General features: G+C 36.6%; 1 protein-coding gene across 17 annotated transcripts in view; it reads left to right on the top strand.

Moving 5' to 3' along the window:
• The window catches only part of MARCHF1 (membrane associated ring-CH-type finger 1), an 861,947-nt gene that overhangs the window by 793,263 nt on the left and 52,176 nt on the right, over positions 1-16,508 (top strand). For all 17 annotated transcript variants that reach the window (XM_078069392.1, XM_078069405.1, XM_078069393.1 and 14 more), the window contains one exon: positions 13,512-13,692. In XM_078069392.1, the coding sequence (XP_077925518.1) occupies positions 13,512-13,692 (181 nt within the window). The remainder of the gene's footprint in view (positions 1-13,511; positions 13,693-16,508) is intronic.

The following is a 16,508-nucleotide window of genomic DNA, read 5'->3' as shown; positions in this document are numbered from 1 at the left end:
AGCTCTATGAAGTATCACGTTTTATATACTTAGAATTTAGATAATACAAGATATCTGTGGTGTTGGTATAGATGTCAGGGTGGAGGTGGGGGACAAACCATTCTTAACACTTTCTGTCCTTCCAGTGAATAAGTATACTGGGTACAGACTGCAGATGTTCACTGATAGAGTTAACACCTGCAAGTTTGTATTTCTGTTAAAATATAAATGGCAGTTAGTGGAAATCCTTTGGTTACTGCATAACTAAAATGTTACAAAGGCTACTCCTGGAGAGAGACAAATCAAAAAAACAGACTCTTAACTATAGAGAACTAACTGATGGTTACCAGAGGGGAGGTTGGATGGGGGAATGGGGGAATGGGGGAAATAAGTGAAAGGGTTAAGAGTACACTTATGGTGATGAGCACTGAGTAATGTATAGAATTGTTGAATTGCTATATTATACAACAGAGACTAATATAATACTTATGTTAACTACACTAGAATTCAAATTAAAAACCTTAAAAAATGAAAAACAATTAAAATAATGAGATTTTCAAGCTTTTTATAAGACAAAGGAGGTGAAGGCTGCTCCTAAACCTGGACAGGAAGGGAACAGGAAAACAATTCACATTTACTGATAATAAGACATAGCACTTTTCCAAATTGTTCAAATATATAAGTCTATCAAGCATTCATGAATTTGTTAACTTACTAGGGAATGAGAAAAAGCAAGTGAAGCAGAATTGGAAAATTATTCTTAGATCTTTATATTTTTGGCTTATTTTAATATTTCTTTTAGTGAGTATTATAGTAGTTGTGGTTATTGTAAAGAAAATTAAAAATAGAGAAAACTATTCTAATTTAAACTTAATTACCTGCCTAGATAATCATTATTTAGATTTTGATACATTTCCCTCTAATCTTTTTTATGCATATAATTTTTAATAGGATTATACTATGTTTTCAGTTATTTCTGTTAATGACAAGGTATAAAGTTCATACACATAACTTTTGGAAAAAAACTTATTTTTGTCTAAGTGGAAATTCTGTTCCTGTCAGGATTCTGAATGAATAAAATTTTTATGATTTTATTTTTATAAGATACTTTAATTTGGGTCCACAAAACTGTGCTATGATTGAGAAACAGATGGTTAGAACAATGAAGTGGTATAAGAATCATCCTGGACATACTACACACTAGGAAAATATGAATTAGAAAGAGGAAGTAAGAAACCACATTATTAGTTATATATTTGTCATTCTACTGCTAGGTGGAAAACTATATTGCAAATATAATTACTACTTGAAATAATTATGTGTTATTGGTAATTCTACCGCTATTTGGAAAAAATAGCCTTCAAATATGATTATGCATTGAAATATCTCACATCCAGAATGTGAAACTACTTCCCTCTGTTTTTCAAAATGACTGTCCCATGCAATGTAACTAAGTTAAAAATTAAATCACAAACATGATGGTTTCTAAGTGGTACCTGTGACGACAAACTTGCTCAGAGGCCCTGTAGATAGATGAATCTTGAACATCTGTCCCGAGAAGTTTTAATTAAAACCCTAAAGCCAGTTAGTCTGTCTTTTACTCCCCTTGTCCCACAGTTCCTCCCCACCTCCCTTACCCAAATTAGTGAAGTTTCCCTAACTTTACTTGTATAGTATCTCTTGTTCTCTTCCTCCATTCTCCCAACTATTACTCTGGTTCTTGTTCTTACTACTATTGATTTTGACTATTATAATATTCCCTTCTTTTTCTTTCAGATCTTTGAGGTAACACAGCCAGATTAATCTTACTAATAATCTTACTTTCTTACTCAAATTTTTTAGTGAGTTCCCACTCCAACTGAATACACTTAAAGCTATTTATGTGTGTGCCTGTGTGTGTATTGTGCCAACACACTTACTTGCCTGTTCAGAAGAATTCATATGCAGAAGCATATTTCTCATTCATTCAGTGCTTTCTTGGTTATCTGTAAAAATTACCTGTTCTGTCAATTATCCATGGCAACTTGAGAATTCCTTTGATGTAAGGCTCAGCCAGATAAGATTAATAAGTGGACAAAAAATGGTTGAGAGTGAGGTTACAAGGATTCAGAGACTTAGCAATCACAAAGAAGTACTATCACAAAATCAATTTGAATTAAGAATCTCTGCCACATGCAGAAAAGAAAAAGACTAAACAGTTACAGTGATTTTTCTGGTAGTTCTGTTATGATGTAAAGTACAAAAGCCATACTCTGTATCTGACCAAATAGATTTCTTTGGTTATATCTAAACAGAAAGCAAATAAGTATATATTTTGTTTTTCCTGTCCCGTCAGTCAATGCATGCAGCTGATAACTTTAAGAATATCTGCTTAGAAGTATCTCTAGTTAACAACAACAACAACAAGAAAGTATCTCTAGTTTAATTTTATCAATTTCACAAACAAGCCAGAAAGATCTCAAAGCTGACATAAAATGACTGTGACATGTGTGAGAATGTAGAGAAAATCATTACATTGGTATCCTCATTCAACATTTATTATCTATTTATTCATCTGTATGTCACCAAAATTATAAGGTAGGATCTGGAAAGATAAATACTGCAGGGGAAAATTGATTCTTTCACCCAGAAGTTAGATTGTACTCTGAGCTCACCAACAGAGTAAGGACAGGGCAGCAAAGTAATGGTTAACAGGGGAGGGATTATCCCGGAAGGGCAGAATCCATCTTTGGGTCTCTTCTGACTTGGAGGATTTGGACAGTTTGAGTTGATCCTAAGACTAATGAGAAAGATCTATTCTGTTGTTGGATACACTTGGGGCTGGGACTCTTGGGGACTATACATGTTAGTACATGGGAGAGAAATCTGATGTACTCCAAGAACCCAAGGAAACTTTCCAGAAAGTCCTCAAAGAGGACCCAGCCCATCATGAGACTAAATCCATAGGCTATGTAGGACAGACGAGTCCCTGTGAGAATCATCGAACCCAGTCAGTGTTTAAACTCTTGGTATCAAGAGGATCAAACCATCACCAGAGGTGATGGGAGCTGCAGGAAGAGAAATTCAGATGGAATCTTCCCAATCCATTGCAGCTCACACAACCAAAATACCTATAAATTCAAATAAGAACTGGCCTCCCTGCTTCCATTATTGGCGCAGCAAGGTGATCATTATCTTTCTCCACTGTTTTCCATCTGTGTGAAGAAAATGTGGCTGATGAGTTGCAACTTTGTATCAGCTCCAGGATCAAGTCAGCAGCCAGGAACATTGCTATGTCATTGTCTTTGTTGTTGATCATTCCCTACAGCTCTGTGCAGATGGTCTGAGGTTTTGAACAAGTCAGTGATGACAAATTAGGGCATGAAATTAAACTCAGGAAGTCATGCTATGTACCAAGTTTTTCTGATTTGAAAATATTCCTTTCAGAAAACAAAACACTTTAAAAAATCACTTGTGTGTGAAGAACTGTCACTCACCTGTAGATGTCAAAAAGATTGTCTAACAGATTCAGAATGACCGATCTTATGATTCCAAAAATTGTATTAGCTATCCATAGAATATTTTTATTTTTATGTCATAATTGTATTTTTAATTAGAGTTTTCAAGATATTCTTAATCTCAGGCTGAATGGTAGGTAGCTTAAAGAAAATTTGAGAAATCTGATTTGTAAGTTTCTTTTAATTCCAAAAATGTATGCTGATTCCACATCAGTAAGAGTTGGTGGAAACATTTGATAGTAAGAATAATATTAAATAGTGTCCATCTTCTCTCTTATTAAGTAAGAGTTACTTCTCCTTTCTACTTGCTTGACTTCCTCTGATGCTCAGATAGGATATAAAATTGGTTCACCTCAGTTTAGTTCCTCAAATGCAAATTAAAGAGTGCATGGTATATGTAGGGATCATACACTTCTCACTTTCATTGTAAGTGAATTTTCCGGAAACATAAACACAACACTGGTACTGGGTAACAAGTTCTGAGAATTGCCAAATCATTTCACTAAGCTATCTCTTTTGATCTCTGCTCCATACACGTTTAAATAATAGCATTCCCAGTCCATTTCTGCTCCAGTAATAAGCCATTTTTACCCTGACTTTTTAACACTCTTCTCACTTAAATTACTCTTAGCATCATGCTGTACAAAGAAAATCCTACCCCCCAAAATTAATAAACCTAGAACTTATCTAAGTCATAATACCAAAACTTGCATAGATGAAATAATTAACAAACAACAAAGACCAGATCTGTGTAGTATAGGATTTAAGAGCAATGAAATCTCAAGAAATGGAGGGAGCATTGTAGGGAAAAAAGATCTAGAGGCTGTTTCGTTAAGGGTGTGAGTCTTAGAATAGCTTAAATTTAGATGAGGTTATTATCAAGAGAGGGCAGATATCACAGGTACGAGATCATATTTGAGGAAATTCCCAGAGGCAGATATTCCCAGAGTACAATAGGCTGAGGAAATAACCATCTCAACATTGATTGAAAAAATATTATTTAACCTTTATCGATCACTTAGTTTAATCTTAATAAACAATCCTATGAAGTGTAGACACTACTGTTTTCCTACTTTATTGATTAAGAACTTGAAAACACAAGAGATTAAGTAATTTAACATAGATAGGCAGAACCATGATTCTAATGCTGATTGTACTTTTAACTACCACACCAGTGTTCCCCAACATTCTTTACATCATGACACGTGTAGAACATGATAACATTTCTAAATCAATGAGGGTTAATGAACAATACACCCAGTACCCTTTACCTAGCCTCCAGGCTGATAGAAATCAAGATCTTGGCATGGGGGGAACTGATCTGTGGCAAAACCCACAGCTTATCAGGTGGTAAATTTTGTACCATGCTACTATATCTGTATGTTGGGAAGTAGTGGGAAATACAGCAGGAGAGGTAAGATAAATACAAATTATGAAAGGTCATATGAAAACCAGGTGAAGTCATTTGGATTCTATTTGATTGATGATAGAGTTCTTGAAGAGTAACAGTATTTTAAGAACCTCTGAATAACTGTGTTTTGAGAATGATTTGAAAAGAGCAACATCTTAAAGACAGTTCATGTACCTGTTGGCCAGTCAAAACTACTAGGAGATGGTAGTAAGAATGAAAAGAAAGAAGATGCGGAAAACTGAGTCTAAAGTATATGGAAGGCTCCAAGATAAAGGCAAGCTGAGAATGGGATACTGATGGAATAGCATCTTTGGGAAGAAAAGCTAGTTTAAGAGATGGTGAGATGTAGGAAGCATTAAGTGGGAAACCCCATTAATGGAGTTAGAGAACTAGCTGAAGTTTCTTGCTATCAGAGAGGCAGAGGTTGGTTTTGGAGATAAGTGTTTTAAAACTACAAGCCTAGGAGTAATGCTGGAAGTTGAAGTACAAAACTCCCAAGACAAGCAGAGGGGAAATGCTGACAAAGAAATAGTGGCAGGAGGGAGGGAGTAGAAATCAGTCTGTGGGAAAGAAAAAATAACAGAATTGCAACATTAGAAAAGAACTTTGAGGTCATGTTTTTAATTACCCTTGCATGAGCTCCTTTTACACTATGTGTGCCATATAAATACCCTACTTATATCTGACTACTTTCAATGATGGGAAATTTGCACTGTCCTGGGGTAACACATTCCATCTTTGGAAAGCGCTGTGTGTGTGTGTGTGTGTCTGTGTGTGTGTGTGTGTGTGTGTGTGTGTGTGTATTTTAGGGAAATTTGTTTCCTTTAACTTCTACTCATTGGATCTAGTTGTGGGACAGAACAAGATCAGCTACCATTTCATGCAATAGTTTTTCACATATCTAAACACAGCTGTCATGTAATTTCCCCTTCCTTGCTTTTTTTTTCCCTCTCCAAAATGTGAAATATGGTAGTCAGTAGTTCTCTGTATTTGTCCCAAAATTACTGCACTCATATTTTGTTTTTTATTTTTATAGTTGATGTATTAACTATATTAGTTTCAGGTGTACAACAATGATTTGATATTTGTATGTATTGTGAAATGATCACAATAAGTCTAGTTAACATCCTACACTCATACTTTAAAAGGTGTCCCTTTGACCTATAATTTTGAATTCATGGAAGAGATTTAGCCATGAATTCAGATCTGTTGAATTCTATATTATTTCCCTGCTATCTCTCACCATGATATCTCACCTACCAAATCATATCATATTCTCATCTCACCTAGCATTTCTTACCTTCCCAGGCTCCAGAATCCTAACATCTTTGGTCTGTTCTCCATAAGTAGTCACTGTTTGATCCCTACAATCATCTTATATGCCCTTCTAATTCCACTTTTCCCAACTTTAAGGCTAGTAGTCACAAAAGCCACAAAGGGAAAAGTTTCAAGAAGGAGGGGTTAGTCTACAATAAAAAAAAAAAAAAAAAAATCAGGAAAAATGAAGAATAGGAAAGGTTTTCAGACCTGACTGTAAGAAGGGTGTTGGTAGCTTAGCAGAAAACTAGTCTCAGTGGTGAGGTAGATATCCCTTTCTTATATCACAGTTCTTTTTTTTTTTTTTTAAAGATTTTCTTTATTTATTTGACAGAGAGAGACACAGCAAGAGAGGGAACACAAGCAGGGGGAGTGGGAGAGGGAGAAGCAGGCTTCCCGCGGAGCAGGGAGCCTGATGCGGGGCTCTATCCCAGGACCCTGGGATCATGACCTGAGCCGAAGGCAGACGCTTAACTGACTGAGCCACCCAGGCGCCCTATATCACAGTTAGTTGAGGTGAAAAACGACAGAGTCCTACAAACTGAAATGCACACATGAAAAATTGAGTTTGCTTTTATAAAAACATGCAATGCATTGCATTTATTAACTAGCAGCAATTTTTGTTGATTTTATTGATCACATATATATTGGCAATAATACTTTTGGGATAGCGTTTACATTTTGTAATATTTTCTCATATATCCTCTTTGAGCCTTACAATAGCCATGTAACATTTCAAAGATGAGAAAACCGTCTGAAAACTTACCTGAGGCCACCCAGTATAGAGATCTGAATATACTCCCTCACCTAGCTTTTCTTGAGACTTGTCTGACTTGACCAATGTAGGGATTCAAAGGTGTCAGTAGCTAACTCCCCTGTATGGGGTCAGAATTCATGACCTTGGCCTTACAAGCATTGGCTCTAACCAACTTATCAAAGGAGCCGTTAAAAACAATTAGTGCAAGACTGTTGAATCACAGACCTGCACCTCTGAAACAAATAATACATTATATGTTAAAAACAAGAAGAAGATAGCAGGAAGGGAAGAATGAAAGGGGGGAAATCGGAGGGGGAGACGAACCGTGAGAGACGATGGACTCTGAGAAACAAACTGAGGGTTCTAGATGGGAGGGGGGTGGGAGGATGGGTTAGCCTGGTGATGGATATTAAGGAGGGCACGTTCTGCATGGAGCACTGGGTGTTATACGCAAACAATGAATCATGGAACACTACATCAAAAACTAATGATGTGATGTATGGTGATTAACATAACATAATAAAAAAAAAGAAAAAACAAACAATTAGTCCCAGTACAGCAAAAGCAATGGCATAGGTAAACAAAATTAGTAGGAGAAGTAGTAGTATCTTATCATCCCATGATAAAATTAACAAATATTTGCCTATAACGTGCCAGGTACTGCACTCTTTCATCTCCTTTAATCCTCATGACACCCTAAGAGGTATTTTTAACCTCATTCACACATGAGTGAACTGAGAACGTCTCCAGTTTACTGGAGCAGAAAGCAAGCATGTGAGCCAGGATATGGTTTGTTTGTGAATCTCAAACACCAAATAATTTCATATTTAAATTTTTTTTTCCTGTGACAGTAGGGGAAAAAAAGGACAACAAAAAGGATATGAATTCATCCGTGAAGGATATGAATACGCTACACATAGACAACCTTTGTCCCATTTCGTCCCACTTTCAACATCAATTCTTCACCGTTGTTGTAACTTCCAGTCTCTCAAACCTGTCCTCTCCCCATGATACATTAACCACAAGATGGCTTCACTCGCCTCCCGGCTCGGAGTCTAGACCTTATGACCAACTGTTTTCACACTGTGTTCTTTGATGCGTCAGAATCTTCACTCCTTTGTCCTTCTCATTTCTGACTTAAGTGATCTCAAGATGCCGTAGGTTGTGCTACCAGCTGTGGGCTTGCTCTGGGAGTGCTGAGTGCTGCTGACTCAAGGCAGTGTTAACAGCGTCCACTGTAAATTTGCGCTGTCTAATCTCACCAGGGACCTCACCACCGCTCCATGGTTCTAATATTCATGCTCGGATAATTTCCCATCACATGTTCCAAGTGGCTTTTGCTAATTACTGACAGCCTCTCCAATACCTTAACCCCATGCGTCCCTGCCTTCTGTGGAGCAGACACATGGTCTGCTGTATTTCGCAAGATAGGAAGACCCCTCCCCAGACCCAGCTACTGCAATTCTTCTGTCTCCTTCACTTATCCTTTTGCCTCTACATCTTGCTCACAGGAAAAAAGCATCTGTTTACCTCCCATGCATTTTTCCACCTGTCCAAAAATACTCCTCTGCTAAGTTCCTTTCCTCATACTTTGATTTCTCAAGAGCCTTCATTTAACAGTGGGGCATTCTCTCGCCTGTTTATTTTTTAAATTCCCCTCTCTGTGGCACCTATAGTTCTGCTTATGAACAAGTCCAGCTTTTCCCTGTTAAAAATAAGATGAAATGGAAATTAAAAATAAAATTGTCTCTAATCTGCTATTCTTTCACTGCTATGCTATTATTTCTCAAAAAGAAAGAGAAATTATATCTGTTCACTCATTTACTTGAGCATTAACTTCTCATCCACTTTCAGTATGGCTTCCACCCACATGGATTCTTTTTTTTTTTAATTTTTTATTGTTATGTTAATCCCACATGGATTCTAATCATTTTTAGGTTAGGAAAGTGAATTCTAAGAATGAATGCCAAACTCCGCAGCATGAGAATTAGTTTTGAGTAAAGATTAACATCCAAATTAAGCCATCACAAACATAGCTGTATCCATAATTATTGTGCTTAAAGATTATTTAGTTGGAGATGGGTATGGAGAAAAATGCAGGCACAAAAGTGAGGAAATAGATCAGAAAGATTTGCCAAAAGAAAAGGGGAAAAAATGGGGCGCCTGACTAGCTCAGTCAATAGAGTATGCAACTGTTGATCTCAGGATTGTGAGTTCAAGCCCCACATTGGGCGTAGAACCTACTTTAAAAAAAAAATGGGAAAGGAAAGGAAAGGGGGAAAATGGCATGGAATATGAGAAGAAAGAGTTAAGAGGCTGTCTGAAAATTATAGGGATGACTGCCTTTAGGAGTTACATATCATAAGTGGACTTTGTTGCCACAGCTAACATGGAAACCAAGCAAGGCCCTGGACATCTCTATGCATTCTGCAGACTGAGGGTCTCCCGTCTCCTCCCCAGCATCACAATATTGTTTCAGATTCTTAATATCTGGATGATTGTGATAGTTGTCCAAAAGGGGTATCTGCTTCCAGATTCTGTTCTCTCCTTCTCAATTCACACTACATGCTGATGCTGTTGTCTGATTTTCTTTGCATATAACAAGGACTAAGAAAATGTGAATGAATGAATAAATGAATGAATAAAAATCCCAAAATTACATAATCACTATGACCCTCACAAAGATTTCTTTCTAGTGATAAATTACTAAAAGAAAAAAAAACTTATGTAGAAAAAATATATTCTACCAGAGCCAAGAAGCCTTGACAAGGGAGGGGGTGGGGAGCGGTGGAGATCATTTTAAGATACATAAGTTCAAAACCAAACCAAACAAAAACCTACTTTTGTTAAAACTCAAACCTTAAGGAAAGGACTTTAAGTACGTGCACACATGCACACACACACACACACACAATTTCCAGAATTTAATTTGCCTAATACTATTTGGTGGCCTGCTTTTCACTTTTCACTAGAAAGCTTGAAGTTATATGGAAGTAGAAGTTTATTCAATTCAAAAATGGTGAAAGTCTCAATACATATTGATTAGACTATAAGCAGTCAGTTAAAAGAGTAAAATGCCAAAAAATTTGTGAATTCAGCTTGTTCTTGTCAGGTGACAGACACCAGTGTCAATCACCAATAATTTTATAGAATCACTCAGTTCCCAAGCCTCAATTTCCCATAAGGTAAAAATGCATTGAAATTACAAATATTTTACAATGCAATTTTATTATTAAAATCATTTTCTCTACACAATTATTCTGTTGGAAAAAAATGTATATTTTTTATTACTGTGTTTTCATTTATCATTTAGCAATTGTGGTTAGTGTGAAATATATCAGCTTAAGAATTGTTTAATTCTCTTCATAATGGCATCGTCACATTATTTTTTATTTCTAGTAGATATTTGAAGTTGATATTTAGCTCTTAAGTTCATGTAGAACAATCTCAACATGATTTGAAAAAGACTCTTGGGGTCCAACTCAAGTTGGATAATTTAGAAAAAATTCAAAATGCTAAAATCATGTAAAAATAAATCTTGTGAAATGGGAATGAAAATGAACCAAGCTTTTGATTTTCCCTTTGGGAAATAACCGTAATTTTATGAAGAAATGAAATTGCTGGTGGTGTTTCAGGTAACAGTTTTAGCATAAATTTTTTTAAAATGAATCTGTAAGACATAGGAAGTTGGACTACAATCAGTAAACTGGTCAGGTAAGGTTGAACCCAGTAATCAACAAGGTCTTTGTTTAAATCTGCTTATGAATAAATTACTTTTTTCATGTCAGTAAAAAAAAAAAAAAAATCAGAGCCTCAGAATCATCTTGGAAGCTGTGCAGCATTTGATGTGATCTTTTTTTTAGTAATAATTATCAGATGGCATTAATTACAACTTTTTCTTTTTCAAATGAGAAGTATTGCCACTCTCCTGGCAGACTGTTCATGGATCAGCAGGTTTCAATGACAGGCCAGGAAGGACTTTTGTTTTTATGGTGCACTTCTCTGTGTAACTTTTGTTTTATTGTTGTTGGTAATAGTCATATATTGTCTTTAACTCAGAATCACCATTTTTTTTAAGATTTGTTTCTTTATTTGAGGGGGAGGCGCACTCACATGTGAGGGGAGTGGTGGGGAGAAGGGACAGAGGGAGAATCACAAGCAGACTCCCCGCTGAGAGCAGAGCCAGAGGCGGGGCCAACCCCATGACCCTGAGATCATGACCCCAGCCGAAACCAAGAGTCAGACACTTAACTGACTAAGCTACCCAGGCGCCCCAGAATCACCATATTTAAGGCAAGGGTAAGCAAATATTTCCTGTAAAGAGGCAGGTAGTAAATATGTTAGTCTCTGTGACCATATGGTCTTTGCAGCAACTCTCGATTCTGCAGTTACAGTGCAAACACAGCTCTAAACAATACATAAACAAATGTGCATGGGGGTGTTTCAATAAAACGTTATTTACGAAAACATGCCACAGTAAGAATTGGGCCATAGTTTGCTGACTCCTAACCTAAAGGAGTATTCTTTGTGTAGAGGCAGAGAGATTAGAGATTCAAGGACATAAGAATTATCAACCCCTCAGGCTATATAAATCATAAGGTTTCAATGGCTCCAAAAATAAATATTACAACCAAATGAAGTGCTACAGAAACCCAGATTTGCTTTCACTGGTTGCTCTTATAATAAGTCATAGTTTGTTGATGAAACAATTCTTTTATTCAACAAACATCTACTGAACATCTATCAGGAGTCCAATTCTCTATTGGTAACAAGTGTGATACAAAGTACACTAAGCCCGGATTCCTAGGACCTACACATTTGGCAATGGGAGATACTCCAGACTTCCATATTAGAATATGAATAGAATAGAATAGAATATGAACAATAGAATTCAGATAATTTTTAGTTTTTCCCCACCACGCCAGCCTTTTATATGTGGTCCCACATCTAACACTACTACTTCCTACCTCAGTCCAGAGGGGAAGAAGGACTCTGCTTTTGAACTTCCCTGTGCTCTCATCTCATCATATACACCCTAAGGACTTTAGAAGTCAGTGCTCCTTTCTGATTATATTATTTTTACTTAAGAAAAAGAGATTCAATGGGCGCCTGAGTGGCTCAGTCGTTAAGCATCTGCCTTCGGCTCAGGTCATGGTCCCAGGGTCCTGGGATCGAGCCCCGCATCCGGTTCCCCGCTCTGTGGGAAGCCTGCTTCTCCCTCTCCCACTCCCCCTGCTTGTGTTCCCTCTCTGTCAAATAAATAAAACCTTTAAAAAAAAAAAAGAAAAAGAGATTAAAAATACTGGTGTTCTGTGTCATACTTCTTTATTTTGAGGTTAGGGAAGGGCTTGGTTTCAATTCCTGTATCTTACTGCAGTAACAATTAGAGCATTTCATTTCCCCTGAGGAGAGAGCTAAGATAGATAAATATGTTTTAAAAATCCACTCTTTAAAACTCATGCTTCTGGAGGATAGGGCATATAGACCTAAAAGGAAAGAGCAACAATTCAAACGTTCTTTAAGCCTGTGGCTACAACTCAACTCAAAAAAGAAACTTTTACAGATATTTTTTTTTTGAAATACGCCATTCATACTTTTTCAAGATTTCAAAAAATATTTCCAATCAAATTTATTAACAACTTCTAACAGCTGGGTAAATCACAAGAATTACTGAAGTGCTAAGATTTAAATTCATTATCTTGAGATATGAAAATCTTATCTAATGAGGAAAGCAAATTCTTTCTTAAAATTTGTAAATGAGAATAATGAAGATTTCATAGACTGTGAATCTATGACATTTGAATTCAGAGTAATTCAGTAAAGTAGTTGAACTCTGAATTCCTTGGAAGATGTAATAATTAACATTTTAGAACAATAGAATTTACTGTACTTGAACAACTTTATGAAATCAGTTATCTTTGTAACTTTTAAACCATGATGATTATTGACAGTTTGGGCCATTCGTTGTGACCAAATATGTGTGCGTCTTCCTAGGAAAATGTAGTATTTCCAACCTGAAATTTTCAATATTCACTTTATTCTTGTTAGAGAACATGTTAAAATTTTTCATAATTCTTCCACATTGGTAGGATATCCTGGGTACTAAATTACACACCATGCTTCTATAAAACTGTCATCACAATAAAACAATAACGTTATCAGATTCAAACATTCCTTACAATGCCTATAAATCGCAACTTTTGTATATGAAATCAAGCTTATGCTTATAGACACTGACCTAGTAAATAGATTAAACTGGGGATGTGGCTCAATAGTTGTGCTGTTAAAATCACATTAGTATAGGAATGAAATGATCGTACATTTTTGAAGTACCAGTGTCTAGTAGCTAATTACATGAAGGTCAGTAGCAAGTGGAAGAAAATTATACTGAGCCTAGGTTCAGTTCTAGATCAAGTTGGAGCGAAATGTGCACGCTTTCTAATTCTCAGGTTGCAGTTTCTAATGCAGTCTGGTATGAGCCAAGAAGGAAATCTACAGGTGAGAAATGTCCTCTGGGAGATCTCATCCTGACTGCTGTGTCCTTCCCCAGGATCTGTCACTGTGAAGGGGATGAAGAGAGCCCCCTCATCACACCCTGTCGCTGCACGGGCACCCTGCGCTTTGTCCACCAGTCCTGCCTCCACCAGTGGATCAAGAGCTCAGATACGCGCTGCTGTGAGCTCTGCAAGTATGACTTCATAATGGAGACTAAGCTCAAACCCCTCCGGAAGGTATGGTATCTGCAGGAATTGGTTTGAAAGAGAGCACTTGCAATGCAGGCATGTTTTAAAAATCCATTTATTTACCCCAGTAGAATTTGGTAACATGCTAATATCCATGAAGAGTACATGCCTTGTGTTGGGCTCAATATGTAAAAGAGCCAAGTGTTTGCAAATAATCCTTCATCTCCATTTTATGTTCTAGGGCCTCTGATTTTTATATCATTCTTCAAAATCAAAAAAAGGATGTGTGTGTGTATGATGTATGTGTTTATGTGTGCATCATTATATATATATATTTATACTTACATATGCAAAATAAATATGCTTGTAATTTGATGTGAGACATTATACTTACTGAGGTCAATTCCCTGGAACGTTAGGATAATAGATTACATTAAATAGTATGAACTCATCTAATTTCCTGAAAATCGGGCATTAGGTAATAGAAGAGAATGTTTTCTTCTATAAGGTGTGAACTCTTTTTTGGGTTTGCCTTTATTTGAGAATTTGGTGTGATAATTCATGTATTAGAGTAGATAGAAAAAGTATTATTTTCCATATTGTGCATCAAGCTGTAAGAGAGAGGTAAGTGTATTTTTATCTACAAACTTGATCTTCAAATTCCTCACTTATATTTTTCTAAAGAATGAAGGTAAGAATATGAGTCAAATATAGTTAGCATCGCACTCAAAGCTAGCAAAGGATAACTTGTGAAGGATACAAATGAAGACAATTAACTTTATGTAATTCGTGCCCTATAGCTGGGGCCCCAGATTTTAGCATGAAACTTAGCTTTTTACCTAACTGCAGCCTTACATATACGGATGCCTCAATTTCCAAAGGAGAGTATGGAGACAGCAATTTAAATAATGATTCGGCCTACTGCTTTTTCATTTAAATTAAGTACAAAGCAAAAGTGGATGAAAAGGACATTGCTTAGAAATAAACACAATGAGCTCCAGGATGAGGAGAGATGTAAAGCAAACAAGAATATTCCAATAGGAATCTGATGGGTTGCTGGCCATTGCAATTCTTCATTAATTCTGTAAATCATGGAGAGGGAGAATAGCATTCCTTGCTTTCACACAGCCTTGATTTTGAAAGTGTGCAAATGGTTTATAGATGTCAGAACTGATGTAAAAATGCCTTGTTTTTTCTTAACATATGTCTTTTCTGTAACTTGAGTGACAAAAGGTGACGCTCTGTTCCTCCGGGTCCCAGAGCAATCAATGCCAGAAATAGAAATGGACCGTTACTCTCTGCCCTTTGCTTCATCCACTGAACAGATGCTGTGTGATGTCTGGAGTAGCTAAGTAACACATTGTGCTCTGTGATTCTGTAAATTTCTCTTCGTGCCCCTCAGGGACCTACAAACTGTTTCACAGTGTCTGTGTATTTCTCCATGGGTTTTTTTTTTTTTTTCAACTTCCATCTATATAAAAATGTTCATTTCAACTTTGTCAAATGTAATATTTCAATTCGAGAGCAACAGTCTAGGATAATAAAATATTCAGATTTTCTCTTCTCCCTGCTATCTATCCTTCCCCCATTTTTGTATAATAAGCAATACATGATGCTGTATGGAACTTGAAAATCTTATTCAACCTTCCGCTTTTGTGGAATCATCCCTTATAGACTACTTTGATCCTTTCTTAGTATTCCATTCCTGATAATTTACAACCCTATCATGAAATCCGTTTCTTCTCAAATAACCTATTTATAAACCAGAGAAAGGCAGTGAATACGTCTATCTTTTTTAATCTTCTTAATAATGAATATGTTGTGACAACTTAGTGGGCACCTACTAGCTATCGATTAATGAAATACCCTACTTTCTTTTTAAAAAACATTTCTTTTGTCATAAATATTGATGAAGGACAGCATCTCAACATCCGTCATTTTTAATAGCATTTCTATATCTACAGAGGATGTTAGAATCTAATCCAGAGGTTGCTTCCTGACAGCCCACAGATGTGTTTTATTTGACCCACAGGGCTTAACATTTGAAACAGTTACCAACATTTGGATGTGTGCGTATTTCCTGTAAATGCCACATATTTGTATTTGTTTGAAAATCACAGTATCTAGCTCTACTGGAACCATATTCCCAGAGGACAACATCTAAGGGGTAGCTAGGGGGACCTAAGTGGTGACTAGCACCTGTAAAAGGACATTTGCTTTCAAGTGCTCCACATGTCTCAGCCCTCCCTCCGTCTCTGGTCCTGAGACCGTGTGCCGTCCCCACTCATCTGAATGCCTTTGTCGCTCCAGAGTGGGGATCTGAATTTTCAACTCCTGGTCTCACACATGAGTCCTGGACACAAGAAACATGCATTCTGTCCCTGCCTCTATGACTTATAGGTTTTAAAAACCTAGAAAAAGTATTCCAAACTTTTACTTTCTCCTTGAAAACTATGGGGCGTTGGCATAACACTTAAATGGCAGTATCCAAAATGACTTCAGATTCTGAGGTGACACGAGCTGTACAGATACGAGGTGTTTGTAGACTGTTTTAGATGGCTTATTTTGATGGCACTAAGACTCATCAACAGTTTTGTTTTGATAGTTTTTAATTGGTCATTACGAATGACGGGTATAGCAATGCTTAGAATATATACGAAGAACATCCCATTAATCGCTCTCAACTCAGTAATTCCATTACAGTTTATAACATTCTAAAGACCAACCTCATGAAACAATTAATTTAGCTAATCATTCTGAATTTCTACCATTAGCCAATACAGGCAGGAGATTCTGTTTAGATGAAATGGCTTCTTAAAGTGGAAAGGTGCAAATCTTCATAGTCTGACGAACGTCGAGGCTTA

This window comes from Halichoerus grypus, chromosome 3, assembly GCF_964656455.1.
Source record: "Halichoerus grypus chromosome 3, mHalGry1.hap1.1, whole genome shotgun sequence".
In the NCBI taxonomy this organism is placed as follows: domain Eukaryota; kingdom Metazoa; phylum Chordata; class Mammalia; order Carnivora; family Phocidae; genus Halichoerus; species Halichoerus grypus.
Note: the sequence above shows the minus strand (reverse complement) of the source record. Positions and strands in the feature narration are given on the sequence as shown.